Source organism: Cyprinodon tularosa, unplaced genomic scaffold (assembly GCF_016077235.1).
Source record: "Cyprinodon tularosa strain WSP-4 unplaced genomic scaffold, ASM1607723v1 ctg19, whole genome shotgun sequence".
Taxonomy (NCBI): Eukaryota; Metazoa; Chordata; class Actinopteri; order Cyprinodontiformes; family Cyprinodontidae; genus Cyprinodon; species Cyprinodon tularosa.
In genome coordinates this window covers 2,545,979-2,571,907 of record NW_024038678.1, presented here as the reverse complement: position 1 = coordinate 2,571,907, position 25,929 = coordinate 2,545,979, and the positions used below count along the sequence as shown (strand labels likewise).

General features: G+C 37.6%; 1 protein-coding gene across 2 annotated transcripts; it reads left to right on the top strand.

Moving 5' to 3' along the window:
• The first annotated feature begins 438 nt into the window (after positions 1–438).
• On the top strand, positions 439–18,743 carry cacnb3b (calcium channel, voltage-dependent, beta 3b). Of its 2 annotated transcripts, none has more exons than XM_038283149.1 (14): positions 439–659; positions 9,632–9,751; positions 9,865–9,987; positions 10,087–10,208; positions 10,436–10,488; positions 11,631–11,650; positions 11,842–11,922; positions 15,235–15,293; positions 15,488–15,588; positions 15,734–15,885; positions 16,197–16,292; positions 16,530–16,700; positions 16,788–16,831; positions 18,031–18,743. In XM_038283149.1, exons 1-13 carry the CDS (start codon positions 657–659, stop codon positions 16,815–16,817), a joined length of 1,131 nt encoding a protein of 376 aa, XP_038139077.1. In that variant the 5' UTR covers positions 439–656; the 3' UTR covers positions 16,818–16,831; positions 18,031–18,743. The 2 variants fall into 2 exon arrangements, with proteins under 2 accessions (XP_038139077.1, XP_038139075.1); XM_038283147.1 differs by having other exon boundaries at positions 441–659; positions 16,788–16,835.
• The last annotated feature ends 7,186 nt before the right edge of the window (positions 18,744–25,929 follow it).

Below are 25,929 nucleotides of genomic sequence, written 5' to 3'. Positions count from 1 at the left end.
TTATGAACTTAAGAAGATGTTGGGTTCCTTAAGGCTATATTCCTCAGCCACCTTCTTTGAAATAACTACATACGGTACTCTTCTTAGATCAGATTAAGAATCACTATATATCATACAAATGCTGATGTCGTAACTTTATTTCATGACATGACCACAGTTAATTACAGTCATTGTCTTCATCCACGTTATAAATCAATTGGATAACATTTTCTCCAACTTAATAAAGTTAGTTAACCACTGAGAAGATATAACTTAAGACCTTTAACATTAACGCAAAGTCTGCTGCTGTAGCTGTACTACTACTATAGTTCTACTACTATTAGCCTGAACACATAAAATCTAATGACTTATACTTTTTTTTTGCCGCTGTCCTCCACTAATCTGGGACAGGGCTGGGCAGAAACGCCCAGTCTTTTGCCTCCCCAGACACTTCCTTCAGCTCCTCTTGGGGAAAGCCTGGGGTGTTCCAGGGTCAGCCAGGAAATATAGTCCCTCCAGTGTGTCCTGCACCATCCCCTGGGACACATCTCATGGGATGTGCCTGAAACACCTCCCGAGGAATGCATCCAGGAGGCATCAGACACAAATGTCAGAGCCACCACAGCTGATTCCTCACCTGGCAATGGAGAAGCAGCTCTACTCCAAGCTTCTCCCAGATGGTTGGTTCCTCACCCTATCTCTAAAGAAGTACATGGCCACTTGCAGAGTAAGCTTATTTCAGCTGCTTGTATCTGAGATCTCATTCCTTCAGTTATTACCCAGATTTGATTATCATAGGTCAGGATAGGAATGTGGACTGACTGAAAGAATCCAGAGCCTCCTCTATTGGCTCAGCTCGCTCTTCTCCACAACAGACCATTACAGCATCTGCATTAAGCAGATTATCCTTCTGAGACATCTGACGATCTCTCACTCCATTCTCCCCTCACTTAGGAAAAATATCCTGAGACACTTGAACTCCCCCACTTAAGAAGGGAATTCCCCTCCAACCTCAAGAAGGCACATCACCCAGTTGAGAAACCCGGACTCGGACTTAAAGGAGCTGAACTTCCTCCTGGCCGCTTCATATTTGTCTGCAAACTGCCCCAGCGCATGCTATAGGTCCTGCCAGGAAGGAAGGAGCCAGCAGAACCACATCAACCTCAACCAAACAGAGATGAAATCCACCGGTCCTCAAACTGGACCTCTCTGGCTTTGGGTGCACCTTGAAAACCATGTCTAGAAAAGTAATGAACCCGACTGGTGCGGACAGCTCAGCTGGAGTCCAACATGCATCAGAAATAGGTCCAACTTCATGCCACAATGGGGACAGACTTCGGCTTAACTTTTATAGAGACCAGATGGCCTTTAGTAAATGGCCATTGACCCAAATATTCCTGGAGAGGCCCCACAGGACACCAAGAGGAATATGGCTGATGGCTTCTCTAGGTGGACAGGTTCGGCAAACTTGGAAAAACTCTTGAGCACCTTGTAGGTGGTGATGATGCCTTGCAGCTGGCATCACAGACGTTAGAATCTAGCTGCAGACATCAGTCAAAAGCCCCATTTACACTTCCCTTTTGAAACTGTGCCGAGATCGGTCCGAGCACCGTAACTGAGATAACTGTTGAGTGTAAATGGCACAAACCAAACCAAGGCAAACTGGTACTAGTTCAACAGTAGGGCTTGGCGTGGTTCACTTCTGGCACGGTTCTCAGATAACAAAGAGCACATGAGAAGACTGTGTCGTCTCCTTACACTCAGCCTCCGTAATTAGGAAATTTCAGACATTTATAAAAATACTAGCTTCCCTACCGTGCCATATAATTTCCAGTGATAATTCTGCTTTGCAGTGTGATGAACCTCAATGTCTGTCATTGTTTCCTGCGTCTGTAAGCGCTGATTAGAATATCATTTGTCCTATCCACTTCCCAAAAGTTGATCAAGTAAATTCACCAAAGGCTGTCTTCTTCACCTGACTCTTCGCAAATGACAAAATATCACAATGAGAATAAAACATAACTTTCTGAATGCTACAGGCGCCACCATGTTGGTTTGCTTGTTTACATCTAGAGAACAGTAGTACCGTAGATGGTAACTAGGGGGCGAGGAACCGTGCTAGCGTGGTGTGTAAATGGCCATAAGGAACCGAGCACTGCATGGCTAACTGATCCAAGCCGACAAGGATCGGTTTTCAGATGATAGTGTAAATGGGGTAATAGTCAGCAGCTCCCTGCACCCACTCTAGCGAAGAACTGCTTCTAGGCCTACCTACATTTTCTGGCCATGATATTTCTGAACTTCCAGACTCAAATTTCTACCTCTGCAACCGCCTTGGCAGTGGCTCACTTGGCCCTATGTTACCCACTGCCTCATCAGCCTAAATACATCAAACCTAATCAGAGGTGTCAAGTAACGAAGTACAAATACTTTGTTACTGTACCTAAGTACACTTTTTAGGTATCTATACTTTACTCCACTACTTATTTTCCTTCCCACTTCTGACTTCTAGTCTTCTGACTTCTACTTTAAGTAGATTTTGGAGCACATCGTTTTTCACTTTTACTTGACTAAATAGGTCCAGTTGATACTTCTACTTTTACCAGAGTGTTTTTAAACTGCAGTATTTATACTTCTACTTAAGTAACAAATGTGTGTACTTTTGACACCCCTGAACCTAATTCAAGCTGTCATTAACAGTGGTTAAATTATTGTAACAGTGTCTTCTAAAGATTCTATATAAAAATAATGCTAAATCAAACAGGCAGCTGCAGCTCACCCAAAATATTTTGCTAGAGTTCTTATCCAGACCATAAAAATGGCTAATATTACCATTGGGGTAATGTTATTACTTCAGGAGCAATGGGCTGACACATTGATTAGCACTCTGGGGGGCATTCTGTGTTTTAGGGCCTCAATCTTGAACCTAAGTTTCAAACCAGTCCTCTTGTATCCTTTCCTCTATAGAAACATCCTGTTCTCTAACCACTAGGTCAGCTTCCCCCCTTCAGATCAAACACTATTCCATCAATTATTTCTCAATGTCATGTTTAGATATTTTTTCTGTTTATTTTCATTTTACATTTTACTCTTCCATTTCACTTTAATTGCATTTTCCATTTCGCTGGGTGTTCTTGTATGTCAGGGTACAATTCAGGTACAAATTTGCCTTGGCCTGAATCTCGACGCACTCTTTATTTCCTGTGAAAATGAATCAGACTTAATATGATCTCAAGGATTGTGATATTTCTATAAGATTTGAGGCAAGACTTTCACTGATATGTCCACCAAGATGTAGAGAATCCCCCACAACATCAGCAGTATGTAGGAGTGTACACAACAGTACTGCAGTCAGGGCATCAATTTTCTATGGGAAATTAGTATTGAGGCAGCCAGCAATGGTTGTGAAGCACTTATCCTGAGCGTGGCTCCCTCCCTCACTATGCTCCCCTTACTGTACCACGACTGGAGGGGAGGAGGTTTCCACTGTTTTTCTGTGCCATGGGGAGAGGAGAGCGCTGGAAGTAGAATCATGTCTGCCTCCGACTCGAGTGCCACAGGACTGATCAACAAGGTATGCTCTTATTGCTACCGCCTTCTTTGAAAGACAATCTCCCTGCATGCAAAGGCAGCCTTTTTCATCCACACGACTTCTAAATGGCTGCTCAGAGACATTCAGGGGACTTCACTTTTATCAGAAGTGTGCACGGGTTTAGTCACTTTGCCTGCATCTCCCCTTTTGACTCTCTCTCCTCTCTCATTTTCTTCACCCAATGTTGACATGCTGCACTGAACACATACAATTTGTTATTCATTTTAACGGAAGTCAGATGAAAATGAAGGATTACGCTGATGTTATGACTCATTGGGTGGCTCATCTGTTGAACATTATCAACTTGGATCAATAGTTTGTTTTAAAACTCCTTTCTCTGGGCTATGAGTGTGTTTTAAATCAGTGTTGTAACAGTGTCCAACAGGACTCTGACAGAGACATGTAAGTCTGAATCATTTAGCTTTTTTTCAGTTATTTATTGTTTTTGGCTGCTCACCGGATAACACAAACGACATATGGTGTTTCTGTTTGTTTGTTTGTGTGCGCTTGTATGTGTGTGTGTGTGGGTATCTTTCAGCTCAGGTTATTATTGATAAAATATATGATTTTTTTCCCATTCTATCCAATTTCTAATTTCTTTTAGGCTTTTACATTTTAATTATCATGAGATGGTATTAAGAGTATTAGTCCACCTTAGACTATTGTTTAGTTCTGTAATTTCATTGATCCTATCTATGTGTCTTAGCAGTATTTTATAGCTGCTGTATAACTGCAGCTTATTAAAAACTTTTAACTGAAGCAAAAACTCAGCCAGAAGGTTGGGTGGGTGTATGGGGTATTCATGTGGAGCTGTGTTTTATAGCTATTTGTGGAGTAAATGTGCTGCCCTCTGCTGGTGGGGATCTGCAATGTAATCACGTGTTTCAGTCTCTAATGGGAAGACCAGCATGTGAGGGCTTTCTAGTTATCAGCCTGTTTTTTGTTTTGTTTTTATCTCACAGAGGTATACCATGGTTTCTAAGTACAGTAGATTTGTGTTTTGTGTAAAAAGAGAATACATAGATGTGTTAACAATCTTTGTAATCATCCTAGCATTAGGGTTAATGTCATAAAATGGAGGAAGAGAGACAGATTGAGGCAAAAGTACAGCCCTAGCATCCACATAGAAGAAAACCAATAAATCTGTAGTTTGAACTGTATACTTAAGCCCATTCAAGGACTTTACAAGTATGTGTTAACTTAAAAATAGTTTTGGAGATTTTACTTTCTGAAATCATTTTACACCTTCTCTGAAGTTGATACAGACTGTATTCCAGTCAAATTTAATTCTATTCTAAAATACTTTAACAATCCCAAAGGGAAATTAAAGTTTGAAGTAACTCATAGGGATTTTTTCAAAGAGTGTGTATATGCTGATTGCTAGGCAGTAAGGATCTTCTGTAGTGGTAGTAATGACATTTTGTCTGCTCATGTTATAGAAAAATGAAAACTGAAGTCAACAGTTATGTTTTTTTCTCGAAGTGCAAAATGTTTTCCACTTTCTGTTTTAATCTGTCATAGGCAACTGTAGTATATATCATTAGTTTTTTGTTCAACGATAACTTATAACCATAATGAAGTTGTCTTTTTATGTCTTAGTAGCAGTTTTTTTTCCCAGAAACCCTTTTTTTACACAATGATATACTAATTTAATAACTTTATTTTTTCTTGACTTAAGTAGAAACCCCTTTTACAATTATTGGGAGACTTGGTCAAAACTTCCAGCAATAAGTATTTTGTGAGGAAACAAAGTGACTCTAAGATGCCACTCTTTGTCGCAAATCCCTAAAAGATGGTTTTAGGGATTTGTTTTAATCTTCCTTACCCTTTTCCTCATGGGTTTCTGATAGGGAAACAAAAACATGTTTTTTCAGCTGTGTGTTTCTTCTGTGACTCACTTTACAGTGTTGCTTTACACTGTGTTCCTCCTCATATAAAGTTGAAAAATACCTTTGAAAAACTTCTCAAAGAGCTCTCTGAAAATCCCCTTCCACTGACCACAGCCAGTTAAAAAAAAGTTCTGCAGTATTTATTCCAGCTACATTTTCTCATTGTTGGCATAGTTTCCATTATATTTTCTACACACCATAATCCTATGTGTTCTGTCTATTTTAAGAGCATTTTGCAAAGGTTGGTCATAAAATGGGACTCTTCTTGGTATTTTGATTGACAGCCGATATGGTTCTGTGGAAATAAATGCAGTTCTACTCTATTTGCACTTCATAGTAGCTCCTGTCAAATATATTTTTTTGGCTTTTGTTTGAACTGGTGAAACATCGTTACAATTTGTGGGGGACCAGGACAAAGGTGAAAATGTTGGCCCACATTGACTGGCAGTAGCAGCAGTTTGGACAAACGATTTCCTGAACGTGGACTGGTGAGCTTTTTTTCAAATGGCTGACTAACAGGCCACCTAATGAAGAAGGCTTTAGTTTCTCACTGAAAGTCCCAGCCTCCATCCTCTCTTCACATTGGTTGGTATTTATTTCCTCTTGACATGTGATTTAAAGTTGTTTAGGTTCATTGCTTGTTCCTTGATGGTGACCTCATTGGGCTGGGACATGACCAGTTGTGGCTGCTGCTCTCTGAAACAGGGGAGAGTCAATAGTGCTGCTTAAATCCAAACGTAACCTTTTCCATCCACAAATGTTGAAAGACATACAACACATTAATACAACAGGTGAAAATAGTAGTTGTGAAGTGCTCTTAAAAATAACAAACTCCAGAAACCACAGCAAGTGTTCAGCACAATGCAACTGTTCTGACTGACTGATTGCTTTTTCCTCTCCTGGCTGAGTCTTATGATGGAAAACCCACCCTCTGTCTGTCTACTGTCAGTCAAAAGTCTTTATGCATATTCTGCCAATCAGCATTGAGCAGCCAGCTTCAAGACCTGCCTCTGGCCCGCCCCTGCTCCATAGATCCCATGGCCCAATCCAACTACCCCTTCACTATCAAGTGTTACTCCCAATGAAGTCACGCTTGCAGTAATGGAGGGCGCTTTGATAGAAGGTGAAGTGTATAAATGAAAAAGGGATGCTCTCTTCCCTCAACCAGAAAAGGATAGCAGTCGTTGCTATGACAACAGTGATGTCAAATGTGTTTGGCTGTAGCTCTGTTGCGCAGGTTGACATGAAATCAAACATTAGCACCTATGAGAAGCTTAGTCTAACGGGAAGTGACGGATTTTTGCGTGTTATCCAATCAGGGCCCTTCTTTCTCCAAACATACTCATGATATAACGTGCATTTTGCAGATATTTATTGCAGCTTAATGTATGAAATTTAAAAAAGCTAATTTCACCAATTATTTAATGAAATATACAGAGGAGGTTTAGCCTCCCTAGTATTCAATGAGACATCGCCACGGGACACATCGTTTGTCATAAAAACGAAGTAGTCCTGCAGGTGAGAACATGGATTTTGAGACTCTGGTCGCTTAGTAAATTTTGTCTTACCCAAAGCTACTTACCATTATCTTACTTGAACTTATTACTGAACATTTTGTAAGTGCAATTCAGCTGCTACCAGCTAGGTGTTGTATGGAACTATGCATCTGGTCACATGTTGCTGCATTTCACAGTGACATCTTGTCACATCTTGCCCATGCATGTAAGAAGCCAAAAGCATGCCTAATGTACGCTTTGAGACATGACACAACAAAAATGATCAAACTTGTGAATATTTAGCCTGATAAACCAGAATAAATGTGAGATTAACTATGTAATTTAGTCTGGCCCCGATGAATGAGACATCGGAAGATTGTTGATGAGAACAACCCGTTGTTTTTCAAACCATGTCTGTGCCTATTGGTCAACGCTCTGACCAATGAGCGCAACTGATTGTGACGTAGAAAGCGAGACAGAAAGCTGGTGGGGGAGTGTAAACAAACAGCCTGTTGGTTAAACAGCGAATACGTCCTTCTTAAAAATAAATGAGCATAGAGCCTCTTCCTGCTCACGTTTCAATGAAAACCCCAAGTCTAATCCTTCCAAAACTGATTCCAAAGCTGAGTCAAATGAGAACTGTTCAATAGTTGTTGCCATCTTCCTTGTTGTGCTTTCTCGAGAGTTACCGTACGCAGCTTTGTCGTCACGCCCTCATAACCCTTTCCGCTTTGCATCCAGAAATTCAAAATACATCTCTGCTTTGTGATTGGCCCGCCAGTTCTGGGGCCTGGGGCATTGATCGAGGCAAGACCAAACTTGCAGGCAAAAATGATTTTGGCCACTGGGGCTAGTTTACTAGGCAAGTGAATATTGCTTACAGACCAAAAAGTCCAGACCAGAAGTCACCGACATCTGATTAAGCAGAATTTAAGCAATTCATTAACTATACTAAATGATAAAAAACTAAAATATTAGCAGAGTCGTGTGCACCACTGGCAGCAAGATAAAGATCCCTTCTAACCCAACCCTCTTTGTCAAAATTCAAGTTTTACTGATATTTTAAAATTCTTACCTAACCCTAGATATGGACATGTTCATTAAGAAGCGTTTTCCCTTCACTTATAAAGACAAAAACACATACGTATCGTACTTACATGGGATGCTTTATAATCTTTTCCATTTTGAGGAGTTGCGAATAAAAATTAGTGTCAGTGACACAATAAAAATATACCCAAGGGAAACAAGTAGTGACTAATCAATCACGACTTCCTAAAAACTCAAAGAAACTTGAAAAAAATAAATTAGATATTGCAAAGTGATTTGGTCAAACTTGTCTTGCCAGGCCTTTTCAAAATCGAAGTTATTGTGACATCTGATTTTGCAAAAAGTATGGTCACGGAAGAATTAAAACTTTAAGACTGTTTCTCTGCCAACAGTAATGATATGCTGCACAAAAGAATGATATTTTATTGTTTTATAATGGTGTACCCTCTATGATCGCATCCTGTTGGACAATGGGTGGAAACTAGCCTTTGGCTACAATGTTTACATCCATCTTTACATTCATGTGTTCTTTTTCATGTGTATTCATTAACATGCACAATCCCAATCAAATAAGGAAACTACCAACAAAGGCACTAGATCTATGTCTTAAAATCAAAGTCTGGATCAATTTCATGATGTGTGATCCAGGTAGGTGAGGCAGTTTAATCAAGATCAGATTGGGATTCATGCCAAAAAACAGAAGAGCATTTTAAGCTTGTTATTTGTTTATTTACTACCCTGATTATCATATATCTATTATATAAAGATAATTCCTAATCTCCTGCTCTATATTTGTATTGAAACTGTTTTTGTGGACATGAATAAATAATAAAGATATAGCTGAACAGGAAGAGAAAGAGACTAAAAAGTAAGGGGTCAGATTCTAGTAAGCCTGAAAAAACTTGATGCTCTTAACAGGCTGTATTTGGCTTTTATGAGACAGTAATTTGTGGATATGTGGGCAGTTTTACACCTAGCAAAGATTGGAATCAATTGTGCTGGGTTAGAAAATAAATGCAGATATTAGAGGATAAGTGAGGTGAGGTATAGGCTTAATATGTAATCAGTGTAATGAGTCAGTTCTCAGACTTCTTTTTTTGTCTCCCTTTAAAAAGGAACTGCTTTTTCCTTGAGCACATTTTACATATTGTATCACATTTAACAATTACTCAAAGGCACAAAGTTCTGTGGATATAAATGAAATTTATTATTCATGTCCGTTTTCTGTGCTAAAATCCATATTCCCTTTATCTATTTTCATACCGTTTTCTTCTTCAGCCTTTGGGTTGTAGATTGAACTTCTTCCAATAGCCATTGTGTCTGGGTGAAGTGGATAAACAGAGAAGGTTGTGTTGGTTGTTAGTGTTGCAGTACTCATGTACATCATGTTCCCATGGGAAGAGCTGCTTTGGAAAGCTGCAGGAAAGGACAGGCAGGTGCAGGGACAGGTGTACGACGGGGCAGACATGGCGGATATAGATTATCTGTCTGAGGCAGGATCTTTGCTGTTTATCTTCTCTTCTAATTAATTGTAGACAATTCCTTCCATGTGATATGGATTAATCTCCTCCTCTACTTCAGAGAGTTTAATTTGAACATGACCTTGTTCTCTTTACACCTTTCTTCAGAGTTCAGCCGATTCCTACACTAGTCGACCCTCTGATTCCGACCTGTCCCTGGAGGAAGACCAGGAGGCGTCTCGGCGTGAAGCCGAGCGCCAGGCTCAGCTGCAGCTGGAAAGAGCCAAGGTAAGAGGCCAAGAATCAAAGATTCCTCTCATATTTCTCTTTATTTCCATGGTAGTATCTCTGTCTATGGATCCAGAATATTGCTGCTAAGTTTATATACTTGTCCGCAACAGTCCAAGCCAGTAGCATTTGCAGTGAAAACCAATGTGAGTTACTGTGGGGCCCTTGATGAAGATTGTCCAGTCCAAGGTGCTGCTATTAATTTTGAAACCAAAGACTTTCTGCACATAAAAGAGGTGAGAACAGTTAAGATTTTAGATAATATTCAATAGCAAGTAAATAGTTGAAATACGGCATATCAACAATTACCAAATATTTATTTGCCTGCATTTCAGAAATACAACAATGACTGGTGGATTGGTCGACTGGTGAAAGAAGGGGCTGACATCACATTCATTCCAAGCCCGGTAAAACTGGAAGCCATGCGGATAAAACAAGAACAGAAAGCAGCTGCCAGGTCAGAGTCTGCTCAGCCTTCACAGATTTATTTTCCACCTTTCTGTATTTTTAAGTATCTGTGCCCTGATTTAATATGCTCTTCTTCTACAGCTTTGGCTTGTTGAAAACTTTGTAATGATAAAATTAGTTTTTGCTCATGTGTTGAGCTAAATTTGGTGCTCCCTAAATTGCCTCCTAAGGGGATTTATCACGCATAATAAAGTTTTGCATTATGTTGCACTGCAGGAAAGGAGGGAACGCATCATCAGGAGGCTGGAGGTCCACCCCTCCATCTGCAGGTAAATGAGACTGAAGGAGCAGGACTTTGTTTTCTGTGTGCTGGAACTTGGTGGTCTCCATCAGTCAATTTGCATGCTTTATAGGGGTTGTTCATAGTGGTCAAAAGCTTATTTCCTATTTAAAGGTATACATATTTTATCTTTACGTAAGGCTGCAAAACTTTCCAAAACATGTAAGCTCAGCCAAAAAGGTTCCAAAGTAATATAGATTTAGGAGCTTCTAATATATAAGAAAATAGCATTAATAAGTAGAAATGTGGATAAGTAGCATGGATAAGAAGAAACATACTATCTGACAGATATCTATGTCAGAAAGAAAGACTAAACAGGAAAGAGGACAAGGTAGTTGTATAAAATACAATGAGTAGACCCCATCAGCATTCACAGTCACCTTTCATGAACCACATCCAAAAACTGTTCTCAAATTTATATTTTAAAACCAGACTAGAGGCAAATCTCTGGAAATGCTGAAATTCCACAATCTTATTCCGATTGTGCAGATATTCCATAACAACATTTAAAATATCACACAATAGGTGCCATGACGACACTGTAGGGTTTTTGGACGTCTCTTTATTATCTAGGGATCTGTATTTATGTTAAACCTGATCTGATGACTAAACCTTGGTCTGATGGCCAGTTGTAGTTTTTCTGACAACATACTCTCAGCTTATAAACTATTTTGTATAACAAATTGTTAAACTGTGTACATAATTTGAAACTTCTTTCTGAATTGCTGCTGCAGTGTTTGGTCTCAAGTCTCATTCAACTCTATTCATGGTAACATTTTAGCCAAATTAAGAATACATACATGTTAGGTTTTCAAATTGCATTTTCATTGCATTAAATAATCCTTCCTTCCTTCCTTCCTTCCTTCCTTCCTTCCTTCCTTCCTTCCTTCCTTCCTTCCTTCCTTCCTTCCTTCCTTCCTTCCTTCCTTCCTTCCTTCCTTCCTTCCTTCCTTCCATCCAACAGCTGTCCATACATTTGAATAAGATTCCTGGAAATGTACATCTTTAAAAAAGTGGACATTAAAAATGTAGAAGATTTAAGTTTGGACTAGAGGATTATTTAGGCACATCACTGTGACTTTGTCATTTAAAAAGGGTATTGCTTAATGTTGATTTTGTTTGTCCTAAAAGCCAAACAGAAGCAGAAACAGGTATGTGTAATTGTTTGTTTACCTCATTGTTTCTGTATCATTTAACATGCAGTCAACAGTCTATCTGCAAACGCATACCCATCTAACTTTTACATTTGCAGCAAGTTATATCATGGAGTGGGCCTGCATTCACATCAGTATTTCTGTATTTTTCCATCCTCCACCCCTATCTGTGTTTATGACCTGGGCAGACTGAGCATGTTCCTCCCTATGATGTGGTTCCTTCCATGAGGCCAGTGGTGCTGGTGGGCCCTTCACTGAAAGGCTATGAGGTAAGTTGATTATCCCCAGAGTAATTTGATGTCCTTTCACACATTTGTCCATATTAAGATTAGATGTGCTTCTAACATGGAGCATCAGTTGTTCATTGGAAACTTATTATTCCCATTAATGTCTTTTCTTTTTATACCTAAGGATCATTTACATGCTGATTCAGAAAAGTGCGGCATTTAAAAAAATCATAAAACCTTGAAAGTAAGGGAAAATACGTTTATTTATATATTTAACATTTCAATGACAAGACAGTTTAAAGTATTGCATTTGTAGCGGACATAAGGGAAGAAAACAAAGAGAAAATTACCCGAATAGCAGTGTTCCAACAAAGTTTAAAAGGTAAAAAAATAAACCACTGGACTGTGTTTTCCAAGGTTGAAGATGTTTCGCTTTCCATCCAGGAAGGGGTGGGGGGTGGGGTTCAAACCTCTGTGTTTGTTTTTTTACAGTCCAAAAACAATGATACGCTAAAGTACCGCAACTCAAGCTGAAGCCCGCTTCCCTGTGTTAAGACCACCCACAAGCTCCTGATTAGCCAGCTGTCTTTTCTTGTATGATTGCCTGTCACCACTGTCACTCCAGAGAAGTTCACTTTACAAACATCTTAGATTGTTATATAGCTGAAGTTAGTTATATTAAAAAATACTTGCATCCATGGCCACAGACAAATGCTTTCTTATGGCTTAGAAAATATGCAACATAAAAAGGCTTTTGTTTGTGCCACTGTATAATCCTTGAACTCAAACCATACTCCAGACATTTTGAATTGAGAAAGCTTCCTGGAAGGGAAGCAAAACCTCTTCAAGCTTGGAAAACAAAGTCCAGTTGTTTGATTTTCAGCTTTTTTAACTTTGTTCGACTGACTATGTTCTGGATGACTGTGAATCTTCACTAACATATTAGCAGTGTTGGACTGCAAACTTCATCTAGTGATGTCTCGCTTTATAATTTAAACCCTGATGCCTTAAAAAAGAGATTTTTTTTATTTTTATGTGTCTCTTAAAATCAGGGACCAAGATTAAATATAATTTAAGTTTCATAGTTTTTCCCTGTGAGAACCTCCCAGGAGTTCAGAACCTGATATTTTTGGCAAGAATAAAACCAAAGTTAACTATTTTTTTCACCTTCCATAAAATAATGAATTCATGCGTTTTATATTTTTTGTGTATAGTCTCTTTGAACAGTACTTTCAGGCCATTATTTCTGTAACTATTTCTTAGCAACCATTTACAGGCTTCTAACAGTGCACATTATCTGGCCTAACTGAGTGGAATGTTTTGTTGTCTTTTCTGTTTTGAAGAGTATAGAGATATTGGCCTCCTGTATATATTTTTACCCAGAAAAAATGAAATAGTGGATTACTAATTAAAAGTTACCCAGACACTGTGATCAACCTAAACAGTAAAGTAAAATTTGGTGTAAGTTAGATTAGTATAATAGGAATCATTTTGGGTACCAACAAATATATAGACTTATGTTAACATATGCTATGGTTCCTAGATAAATAGAAGAACACCAACATAGATTTAGCTCTGGCGTGGCAGAGCTTAATCATTTGGGTTGCTGTTTTAGTTTAATCTGGATTTTGAGATCCGGTTGGATTTTGGTGTTTCTCCTTCATTATCCATTGAACCACAGTAATAAAGATTCCAGGTTTTTCTTTCAATGAAAAAATGTAGTGTATAACTGCCTCTTGGATCAGTTTATGTCTCCACATATAAACTGTTCATTAATAGCAAAAAGAAACATATAAAAATGTATGATAATGCATTGCTGTTTCTCTACTAAACCCTCCCATAATGAGTCTGTGGTTTGATGTGTTGAAATGCAAGGGGAGTGGTGTGTCTCTGAGCCTCTGCTTTCTCTCCGCCTTGTTTTCTTCACTGTGATCTCACACACTGCATGCCAAGCCGTCTGTATTACTGTGCATGTCTGTGAAATATTTATGCATTGCAGTGGCCATGTGATTCAGGGATGCTCCAGTGGTGAACACCAGCATGCCTCCTCCCTCTTTCTCTTCTTATCGTTCTCCCTTCTTTGCCTGTCTTGTACATATTGCATGCAGCCACTCCTCAATGCTCTTCCACATCCTTATACTATTTTCTGCACTTGTAATCCCTCTTGTGGTCACTCTGTTTCCTGGCGTTATTTTGGAAGAACAACACTGTTCAAAAGCCACTGATATTTTTCCAATTGGTAGAACAATTGTAAATATGCACCTCATATTGACATAGGGAAAAAAATCCAGAACAAAGCAATTTCAAAACATTTATTTTCTATATCTACAGCTTTAGTGGTGTCATCAACTCAGATGAGGGGTTCAGCCCTTAGTAGCAGTACATTATTCCTCCATAACACATCCGTGCTAAAGCTAGTGGAGCTCGGGTATGGGCATGAGGTTCATGGAAAGGACAATGTTAGCTGGTTACATTCTGTGCTGGAGAAAAAAACTGTTTCAGTTAAAAAAAACAACAAAACATTTTCCTCATCCTAAAGATAACAGTGGGGTTTAGAATAGGCATGGGTCTCTGGAAACTGATTTTGGATCTGACGAACTATTTCTGCTTTCATCTGGCCAGTTGTATTGATTTAATCTATTTCCAATATGAAAATAGCTCTTATAAATTATATGTTATGTATAAAAATATATATATATATTAGCAGAATGAGCATTTTTAACTACTATAAACACTTCAGGAATATTTAGACATGAAAAGGAAAAAATAACCTTGATGTCTGAGGAAGATTTAATAAGATAACAAATGTAGATGTTGGATTTTAAGGTCTTTTTTGGTGAGAAGAGCTTTACATTTTCTGCTTTTCATTGTGACTTCAAAACACTTTTCTGTTTTCTTAATCCACACCCTATTTTACAGCTCTTTTAAAATATTAGAATTTTTTTTTTATGAGACCAAAAAGCTGGAAAGTCAGAAATAATAGTTTTGCAGAGAATGTTAAGAAAATTACATAAAAACCAGGGAAAGAGAAAAGGTAGAATGCAATAATGATAGAAATTCAACAAAATTTGATTATTTAACAGATGAATAATATTACAGAGAAGTGGGTTTTCATATCCTATATTTGAAACATAAACAAGCTGGTAGTTTAAGATATTGTGTGAGGAAAGTCAGAGTTTACTACCTGACCGTTAAAGTCCCGTGTGTGCACTGTAACATTAAAAAACTTTCTCCTTCTGATACTTTGGTGTCACACCTAAGGGTTTCAAATCTCTAAACGAGGTATGACATTATTTTCTGAAGCTGTTATTATAACAGCTATTTTCTACCTTCTTTTCACTTTCTGTCTTTTAGGTGACCGACATGATGCAGAAAGCCTTGTTTGACTTCCTTAAACACCGATTTGATGGCAGGTGAGCACGGCTGTCTGCGTTATTCTCCACAGAAACACCGCGTCTCAGCTCATGGTGCTATTCTGCCTATCACATTTCATGGTGGAAAGGATACAACATGATGAGAATTTATTTTTAGCTCCTTGAGAATACAGCTTCACTCCTTTGAAATGGAACAGTTGTGGGTATGATGTGATAAGACACTCCTTCCTCAGGATCACTATTACACGGGTGACCGCTGATCTGTCTCTGGCGAAGCGGTCGGTGTTGAACAAGAAGGCCATAATGGAGAGATCCAACACCCGCTCCAGTCTCGGTGGGTAATGAGAAAAGCTTTCTTTGATCTTTTTGTGCTTAGTACAGATCAATAAAAGCTAAGAATAGATGCCTCTGCTGGATCTTGAGTTAAAAATATACTCCAGCAAATATTTTTGTGGTGTTTTGTTTGTTTTTTCTCTTAGCTGAAGTCCAGAGTGAGATAGAGAGGATTTTCGAGTTGGCAAAGTCTCTTCAGCTGGTTGTCCTGGATGCAGATACCATCAATCATCCGGCCCAGCTCCTTAAAACTTCTCTGGCTCCAATTATTGTCTACGTTAAAGTCTCCTCACCCAAAGTACAGTAATGCTTACATTTGATTCGTTAAAAAAAATCAGTCAAAACACATGTATGGTCCTTCTTTTTAGATACAGCATAGTCATAGTCTATTTAACAAGAAAATATTCATCCGGTCCAATTTTTATTTATCAGGTTAGGTTTTTCAGGGATTTGATAATACAAATTAATTCAAACCACACCCAGTACTGCAGGCAAACTATGTCTGGACTTTTTAGGCTAAATTTGAAGTAAAATAATATAATTCAACTAATTGAATCAGTTCAATAGAGAAATATGTCTCAAACTATTTGTGCTTTATTTATTTTACAGGTTCTTCAGAGGCTGATAAAGTCTCGAGGAAAGTCCCAAAGCAAGCACCTCAATGTCCAGATGATGGCCGGAGACAAGCTGGCTCAGTGTCCTCCTGTATGTTTTTCTCTTTTAGTCTTTGTATCAGTGTAATTGTTAGTTTGTGTTACTTAAAAGGGGACAGAAAATATTAGTAAGCAAATGGTCAAATGTAAACGACTTAGCCAGCAGGCTATAGTTTCCATTAGCAATCCCCATCCCTGCTGTGAAAAATAATTCAATAAGTGACGAATGGAATGAAAACTGAGGATGGAGATTTTTATGAATTGTAGCCTTTGTTTCTTTGGCCTGCAGGAGATGTTTGATGTGATCCTGGATGAGAATCAGCTTGAGGAGGCATGCGACCACCTTGCAGAGTACCTAGAAATTTACTGGAGAGCTACACATCTTCCATGCTCTGCCCCAGTTAATGCTTTACAAGACCAAAATCTAGTCACCCCACCTTCAGCTAACTCCAGTCAGCAGGTACAGAAGGACAACCAAGCAACCGTTTATACTCACTTTATGGTCTTATTTATAAATTTCATCTTCTCTTTTTTGTGTCCAAAATAGTTTTCAGAGACTCAAGAGTTGATAGAATGATCCCAGCCCCAGATGTAGGTGAGCAGATTTTTTTTGTTGTTGTTTATTTCTTTGAAGCATATCTGTATTGTCAATGAGAAGTAGAGCAATGACTGTTTTTCAACAACACAGAAGCTTTGATTAGAAAATCTTAATTAAAATTGTTGATTCATTTTTGTTATATGCAAGACAACATGCTCTGTAACTGTCAGTGTTTATAAGCATGTTATAGTTAATCCCCATTTTCTGCTCCATGAAAGCCTCCATGTTAGCAGTGCATAAATTTGATGCTTTCTTTCTTGGAAAAAACTTAGCTTTTGTAACAAAGTGACAAAATCCACTAACTTTCTTTGTGGCTGTATACATGTCCTTGAAAAAACGCAAACAAACACATGATCTGATCAATCTCTATCTCATACGTCCTTTCAGGTTTGTGCTGCAGGTAAAAGTAAAATAGTCCAGACCTTTGTCGACAATAGCTTTTTAAGAAACGTAAGGTGTTCAATCATCCTTCTGTCTTCACCAAAGAGAGCAGGAGACAGAAAGTGTGCGTTCCTCCATAATGAAAATAAATTCCATGAACTTTGAGGAAGGTAGAAGTCGTTTTCCTAGTGGGTGAAGATGTGGTAGAGGGGAGACAATAGCACAGATCCTTTACTTTCTCCAAAAGGGATGGAGGTCTGGCCATGTAAGAAGGGAGCGCTTCTAATATAAATATCTTAAATCCAGAATGAAATCCAACAGATTGAAAATATGATAAAGTAGCAGATTTTATGATCAGAAATAAACATTTTGAGATAGGAGTTGTTTTTCATTTGTGCACGTTTAACTAAAACTGCTTTGCATTGAAATACTTATGGTCTTTATCTAAGCTAATGTCTTTAGGAGTTATTCACTGCAGGTTAGATATTGCATATTAATCGCCCTTCCACAAAACCCTGCTAAGAAGTAAACATTTGTATTTACATGCCTTTCATCTTGATCCTCATATATTAGAAAATAATGTCTCGGTTGCAGAAGCTACTTGATGAAATATTTGGTTCAGATATTTGACCTAAAACTTTCCCTTTGCTTAGATTTACTGTAATAAATAAGACAAGATGTAACAACTATTGTTCTAGTTTAGAATTTATTTAATTTAGTAAAATATTAGTCATTCAAAGTTATGAAGTGACAGAATGAAGATTATAAATTATTACTAAACAGAAATCTGTGAATGTTCCCTTTTCTGCAGGAGCAGCCTGTGCGATCAGCAGCAGTCAGAATAGTCAAGACACAAACAGCAGGGACCACCAGGGGGCAGCAGCGGTCCTCCTCTTGTTAAATCCAGTCACTACCTTCTGCACATCTTCTAAAGAGAAAGGAGCAGGGTCATTGTAATGATTAAAAGAGCAGAAGGCTGGTGAGCTGGGGGAGAAGAAGAAATAAACACAGGGAGGAAGATGAAGATGCAACCAACCGCAGCCTCACTGCTGCCCCAGGGGTTAGATATCCCTGCTCCCACACCATCAAGTGATAACTCAGGGTTTCTGCAGTGTCAAAAGCACTGGTCAGGAGACTGGTGGAACAGCACAGTCACTGTTCACCTTCTAACCACCAATCCTCCCATGTCAGCCTTCCTCCTATTAAGACACTAAAAATTGATCCGTAATTCATCTCTCACTGGAGATGCATCACACAAATAAAGGGTTAAAACATGTTAGTCCATGGTAAAGCTGGTAAAGAAAAGCTGTTAGCACAACGTCCATGTTTCCAGTGTAAGGCTCCTAGGGTTTAATGTCTGATACACCTTGCTTCCCTTTCTGGTGAGGAGGAGCAGAGAGTGACAGAAAATCAATTCTGTATGTCTTCCATGTCTGCAGCTTTAAGTGAGCTGTCATTTCAAATGTTAAACTCAAATCCTTCCTTAAAAGAACGATTGCTTCTGCCAGAGTCATTGCATGGACACACATTGAAAATGAGCAAATCTCATCATTCTCTTGTCTCTCACTTTTACTTCTGGTTTATCAAGTATTCTTCTTTCCATCTGTTTAAAATCAAAGCAGTCTATTAAATTAAACTATCTGTATCTCATATCTTGGCTGTCAGTATACGTATATAGCCTTATATAGCCTTTATGCAAATAATGTATAACAAGCACAGATAGTGCACAGTCCTTGACGCTGCTGGGAATTTAAGATTAATCTTATAAGTTTCTAAAAGAGAGTCCTCATAGTAAAAATGTGAAGCTGGTTGGAAGTAAATCCTTATCAGTTCACCTTCAACACAACAAAACACAGTCACAACTGGCCACAATTATCTTTTGACATAAAATGGTGTATCTACTCAAGTTATTCACACCTTTACCTGTCTGAAAGAAACAATGACGTACTTGCAAAGCTTTAAGAATCAATTAATCAAATCCTTATTTCTGACAGTCTTATATACACGGAAGCCCTTGCCGGGGGTGCATCTTAATGCAATATGACTCATCCCTTATGTTAGCATCCTGGAAGGGGTGCCAGGGCTTGGCCCTGGATTAGTGGTTATTGAGCAGGGCGTGTTTGTCCTGGAGAGTTGAATTAAACCCGTAGCTGTCACTCTTGGTGAAGCCCTCATTAACCCCACAATTCTCTGTGGGTGCTGCAAGCTGCCTACGGGATGGATTAAATGCAGAAGGCAAACTTGGTTGTAATGCACAAACAAATATTTTCCAGTCAGTTTCAGGAGCTGGCCTTACCTAACACGGTGCTGAGACCACCTTATGTTTTGATTAAGTTCGGAGGCAGGGTATGCACAAGGAGCTATTCTTTTTTCTTTTATTTAAAGTTTATTTGGTAAGGACAGACACACATCAACATAGACAAACTGAAAAAAACAGCAGTCCCTTGTTTGCATCATTGTTAAATAGCAGCAACAAATTTGCAGCACTTGTCGTGCTAAAAACACCTCCGGTTGTACCATTACAGGCAAAAAGAAAATTGACAATTCACTATAAGTTTATCGTAGTTTCATAATGTTATAGTTTGTCATAATTTTTTTTTTTATATATATATATAACATTCACTGAAGAACTGGAAAAGAAGGCTCATACTTCTACATAAATTACACCTAAAGCTAGAGTCCAAAAGTAAGACAAGCACAAATAAATATTTGAATATTATTTACGTATATAATTACTATCTGATACCTGGCATTGGATTGAGACATCATTTACAATATATTCATAGCATTTGTTCATAGGCTACATTTTACTAAAAAAAATTATTTTCAAATTTTAATGACTTAGTACCTAAACGTTTACATACCTTCCCATGAAAAAAATGTTAAATTTTAATATTTCTAAGGAATAAACTGTCCCAGACAAATTTAAGTACCTTTTTCATGAACAGTGAACAAAAATGCCTTTCAACTACGGAAGTCTGAGTAAACGTAACAGAAAACACATGATTCCAGAGATGCCTTTAGTTCAGGAGCTGCATCAGACTTTACTTTTTTTTACCTCTTTTATTTGTTATTATCATATCAATGTCAAAATTCAGGACTTCTTTTAATATTTTTATTTATTATTACTTTAAATTTATTTTTCTGGCAGCTGACTTTTTTTCTATTTTTGATGGAAAGATATGTAAACTTTCAAGCACAACTATATATATATATATATATATATATATATATATATATATATATATATATATATATATGGTTTTTTTTTAACCAACATTTCCATAATCTCCACTGATTTTAGAACAGAAGACATATTCTTTATTTCCACCTTATATGCACTTCTATGTTAAAACCATAAATGAACTGAAGCAATCACACTATCTTTAAATGCTACTATCAGTTATTACATCAGTCAAACACATCCTACAGCTATGACTGAAAAAGAAATGTAAAACTCACCCAATAACTTTTTCTTTGGCACATATGCGACTTAAAAGTTTATCAAAGAGGAGTTGTGTTATTTTGATTCAAGTGTTCAATCAAAATATGCAGATCTTAAAGAGTATGACTTCTGAAGACATATTCTTTAATCTCTTCCCTGGCTACATTTGCAAACTATGCAGTGGTACACTCTGCAGTCTGTCTCTAATTTCTCCTGATGGTATGTATAATATCTCATATGGTCCTTAACTTCCCACATCTCAGTAAAACAGCTTTGAAATGATAAAGAACCAATCTTAAGCTTAAAACATGTAAATACCCTATTGTATGTACATGAAATGATGTACTCCTGTTGCATTGGAAGGGCTGCAAGGATCATCCTCACATGAGAGAAATAACATAACCATTTAAATATGCATTAAGAAAAATAACCTGTACATACTGTATGTAACAATGTATGTAAGTAACAAATACCTGAGAAAAGTCGCAAAATCTGACTGATTAGTTTTTTTTTATTATTATTTTGTTTAATTTTTTTGATAGTACACTGCTCAAAAAGCATGGGTTTAAATGTGATGTCCTCTCTTTTTAAAATGCACTTTTTATCCAGGACCACTGGCAGAGATCGTTTTCATTGACACTGACATTCACTTCGGAATGTTAAAGGGGAGAATTTATAGCTTCCACCTGATGAAACACCAAGAGCACAGGACTTTTTTTTCTTTTCCTTTTTTTTATATATAAAACCTTAAATAAACCAGTTCCTTTTTTCTTTGACTTTTATTGTAGAATATTTCTATTGAAACGTAATGTTTTCCATGTCCAAAGCACAATGTTTTTATTATCATTTAATATTGGGTTTACTGGCCTAAATTCTGGATGCAATACAAGGTTTAGTATTGATGAGAAACAAGCTGGGACTATCAATATATTTCCTCAGTTTGGGTGGGGTATAATTGCACTATTATTGTTTACATGTATGCTTTTTGATGCAATAAATGCACTAAATTTATGCTGTACATACCTCCAGTTGTGGTAGCAACATTTCTTTTGCTTTCTGACAACAAGATCAGTGCTGTCCAACTCTGTTGGATGAAGAAATGTACTCTATGATCATCTGTTAACAGCACACGTGAAAGTGGGGGTTAATAAAAATGTTAAAAAGACTATATGTTGGTGTATGCATTAATTTCCACATGGTGACTCATATATCCACCAACAGGGGGCATGTTATTATAGGATTCCACAGGCTTGTGGGGCTGAAAAGTAGTCATAAGGAAACAAAAAAGGTAACAGTGAAAAAATTATTTGTCATGTTCCTGTCCTGTAGCACTTTTGCAAATGTGACCTGGTTTTATATTATAGTTATGGCCGTCTAAGTCTTGGCAACAACTATCAACCGGAAAAAGCTGGAATACTCCTCTGGGTTCAGGTTCAGTTTTTGCCTTAAGCAGGTAAGTTTATGTTTCTGGATGTTCTTGTCAATAGAAATCTTGAGCAATAACAAAATAGAGTAGTATATAGATCTACAGATTTAGTGTTCATCTGCAGTAAAGCAGTTGCTGCTCCAGACTGCTGTAATGAGTAAAGAGCAGAGACAGAAACCAAAGCTCTCAGTTTATAGTTCCACCTTTAACAATGGTCAGAAGCTATGGATAAGGACTAAAATAACACAATCCTAGATTCAGCTGGCCAAACAGAGCATCCTCCATATGATGAGAGGGCTCACCATTAGATAGAGTCATCTAGAGGAGGCTAGAGGTGAGGTTCTATAGCTTTATCCTGCCTGCTACTCTTCAGGCATGTCTGGAAGCGACTTAAAATCCCCAAGAATGAAGTGAAGAGAGGGATGTCTTAGTCTGGGATAGGTCAAACTGTCCGGATGAAGATAAAGCAATCCTACTCTATGAGATAACTTGCTGCAAATGTACAAATTGCACAGCTATGTGTTTACTGACAGGCTGTGGACTGAATGGTAAAGGATATAGAGAAAAAGTAAAATATCAAACACACCTGTTTATACTTCTGTTTGGTTTTTGGGACAGAATTAACTTAAAGAAATTGTTTTATAAGTCATAATGCTACAGTACAGTAGAAAAATATTTATATAATTACCTAATCCTAACTTAAGTCTGCAATTTCTTACACATTTTTTGATTTTTGTTTGTTTCCAGACTCAAATTTTCAAAGATCTCAACAGGATGGATGGATGGATGGATGGATGGATGGATGGATGGATGGATGGATGGATGGATGGATGGATGGATGGATGGATGGATGGATGGATGGATGGATGGATGGATGGATGGATGGATGGATGGATGGATGGATATATTTCATTTACTCACTGAAAATGTTTTGAAGTGTTTTAACAATGTGGAATACAAACCTGATATCAAGATCTGAACTTTAAACCTCACTGTCTCTCTGCAGCTGTTCTTTCTGACTGCAACAATTTTTCTCCCTCACAGTCCAAAAACAAGCCTGTTAGGTTAATAGGAGATTTTAGAACTGACCTTGCGAGTGATTGTTTTTGTGCAGGGTTGAGTTCATTTGCCATGGACTAGCAATCTGTGCGGGTCACTTTGGAAGGTGTCACTTTATGCCTGATTATTATTCACAGCCACCTGTCTCTCTGTCCCATCAGAGGGTGCTACCACATGTATTTATGCTGCAGTAAGTTTACTGGGGTCAGAAAGAGTTCACTGATTATATGTTTTACTTTATACTTTTTCCATCACCCTCTAGGCAGTTATAAAACAAAAGAGCCGATGGTTTGCCATAACATACTGATGTCTGAATAGAGCGTGTTTAATATTTTTGATAAAAATAAGGAAACTAGAATTACAGTAGCAGATTGTTGTTTCCATTTAATTCAAGAGAGAAAACAAAATGTTTCAACTTCCTATACAGCTATGTGTAATTTCTAAATCATTAATGAAATTAGAGAACAAGTAGCTTGGATGAAACTGATTTGCAGCCTTATTATGCTTTTCTTTTTAATTTCCCCTCAGTTTTAGGAGCAACAACAGGGACAGAAAAAGATCTCAGCTCCAGGAAACTGATGATAGGAAATCTTTGTGAGTAAAAGCAAATTGCTTCTTCCCACAGGGACAAAACAGCAATAAGTATCACTTTCATCTGTATGTAAATTATATGGGGGACTGCCAGACATCAGGAAGGGCAGCTAATTGATTTGATCTTTTTATCTATACAACAACACATTGCTTCAATACAGAAAACCTTCAGGGTGTCAAACTCTGTGGATGTGCCTTAGTGTGAGAACATTCAACACTTTGGGACATTGTTGACTGATATCAAAGGGGTTTCACACCAAACTCCATTCTCTATAACATAAGGGCCGAAAGTCAAAGCCTGTGAAAAAGACAAAGTCCAGCAGGGGAAACTGAAAATTATCCACAATGACACAAGGCATCTAAGCAAGATTATCAAAAATTCAAAAAACAATGGTAGATTTTCAATCATTCCTTCTAGCGCTATTGCGGAAGAAAAGTAGTTGCTATCACTAAGAAAAGGGCTAGCTGGGCTTAATGTGAAAACTGAACCAATTATCCCTTAGTTGATTGGTCTGTCAAGCCCACTAGCTTCATATGCGCTATCTGATCGATCTAGCCACTTAAGTCATTAAAACCAATCAGTTTAGAACAGCCCAAGTGACAGATTACAGCCGTGCCTGTCCGTGGTCATCTCATCAATGTGTCCTAAGCCAATGTTTGCAAAGAGAGGATGACTTGATTGACGGTAGTCCAACCAAATATTTAGAACTTGACTGTTTCAAGTAGTTTCACTTGTCTTGGCTAAGCAGGGTTTGGGTGTGAACAACATCTCTTAGCTACAGTTTGCTGGCTGGCAAAGTTTTCTTTTCACCTTATTAGGACTGATTTTCTCTCTTTCTCAGTTGTATTTTATTGCTTAATCACTCAGCATTTGCTTTTTTGTTGTTTTTCCCCCTCCTTTACATGGTAGTCAAAGCAGGCGAGTGAAACGATATCAATAATGTAATCTTATCATATCAGATGTCAGACATGCTGGTATGCTAAGCTAAAGCTGGATACTCACTTGCTTTGTTGTTCTAAACAAAACGTTTTTTAACCCGTCAGGTGAGAATTTTTTATCTTTATAAAGTTGATATATTAATTCAGTATAAACCAACTGTTGTAACAGTTAAAGAGAAAAAGAAAACATGACTGAACCTGAGATAATAAGACCGAATGTTGCGATGATTCCTAATCAGATTGTTTAGATAGGATAAGGTACCCAAAAGTAACATGAAGTTTTTCTAGAATTACAAAACAAAATAGCCAATGGTTTGCCATAATATACCGATGTCTGAATAGAGTGTGCTTAATATTTTTGATAAAAATAAGGAAACTACAACTTACAGTAGCAGATTGTTATTTCCATTTAGGCTACTTCAAAAGAGAAATGTTTAAACTTTCTGTACAGCTATGTGTAAAGATGAGTTTGTTTTTTTTAATCATGAATGAGATTACAGAACAAGTAGCGTGGATGAAACTGATTTGCAGCCTTATTATGCTTTTCTTTTTAATTTCCCCTCATTTTTAGGAGCAACAACAGGGACAGAAAAAGGTCTCAGCTCAAGAAAACTGATAATAGGAAATCTAGAATTTGACATTCTTAGACTAGAAATGAAGGCGAAAAATATTATTCATTGAAACCAATTATATTGATTTGTTTTTGTTTTGTTTGTTTTTTGGAAAAAGAACACAGTTGTATTTTTGGCACACATAGTTTCCAGTCTTTCACTCTGCATAAAACTCTAGTTTTCTTGAAGTACAGGTGATTTAAAGATGACAGAAATCCAACATGCATCATACTTCTACTAGGACAGGTTAAAGATGCACAAAAAATTATCTACTCCACGTGCAGGAAATGTATTGATGAAAACCTTTTGCATACCCGGTATTTTTACTTTAAAAAGTCATTTTTATTGTTATCACCTTTTATTTTGCATTATATTTACATTTGTAAACAATTATGTTTAATCAGCATTTAGACATTTCTTTATGGTTAATATTGAAAATAATTAAAATAATACATTTTAATGCTTATATTTCCTAGCTAGAAGATGACATTTTCTAAAGTAGGTAGCATAATACAAAATTCAGCATTTTTGATAAATTTTATGAAGACTATGATGCACTTCTGAATAATGTGAATGTTTGTTTTCCTCCTCACATTATCACTGAGCGCAGAGAAGTGAGTCTGCAGAGGGGTGGGATCC

Coding starts and splice junctions, on each gene's coding strand:
- cacnb3b (XM_038283149.1), top strand. Junction 9,988..10,086: donor ACTTTCTGCACATAAAAGAG/GTGAGAACAGTT, acceptor CCTGCATTTCAG/AAATACAACAATGACTGGTG. Junction 15,886..16,196: donor TTAAAGTCTCCTCACCCAAA/GTACAGTAATGC, acceptor TTTATTTTACAG/GTTCTTCAGAGGCTGATAAA.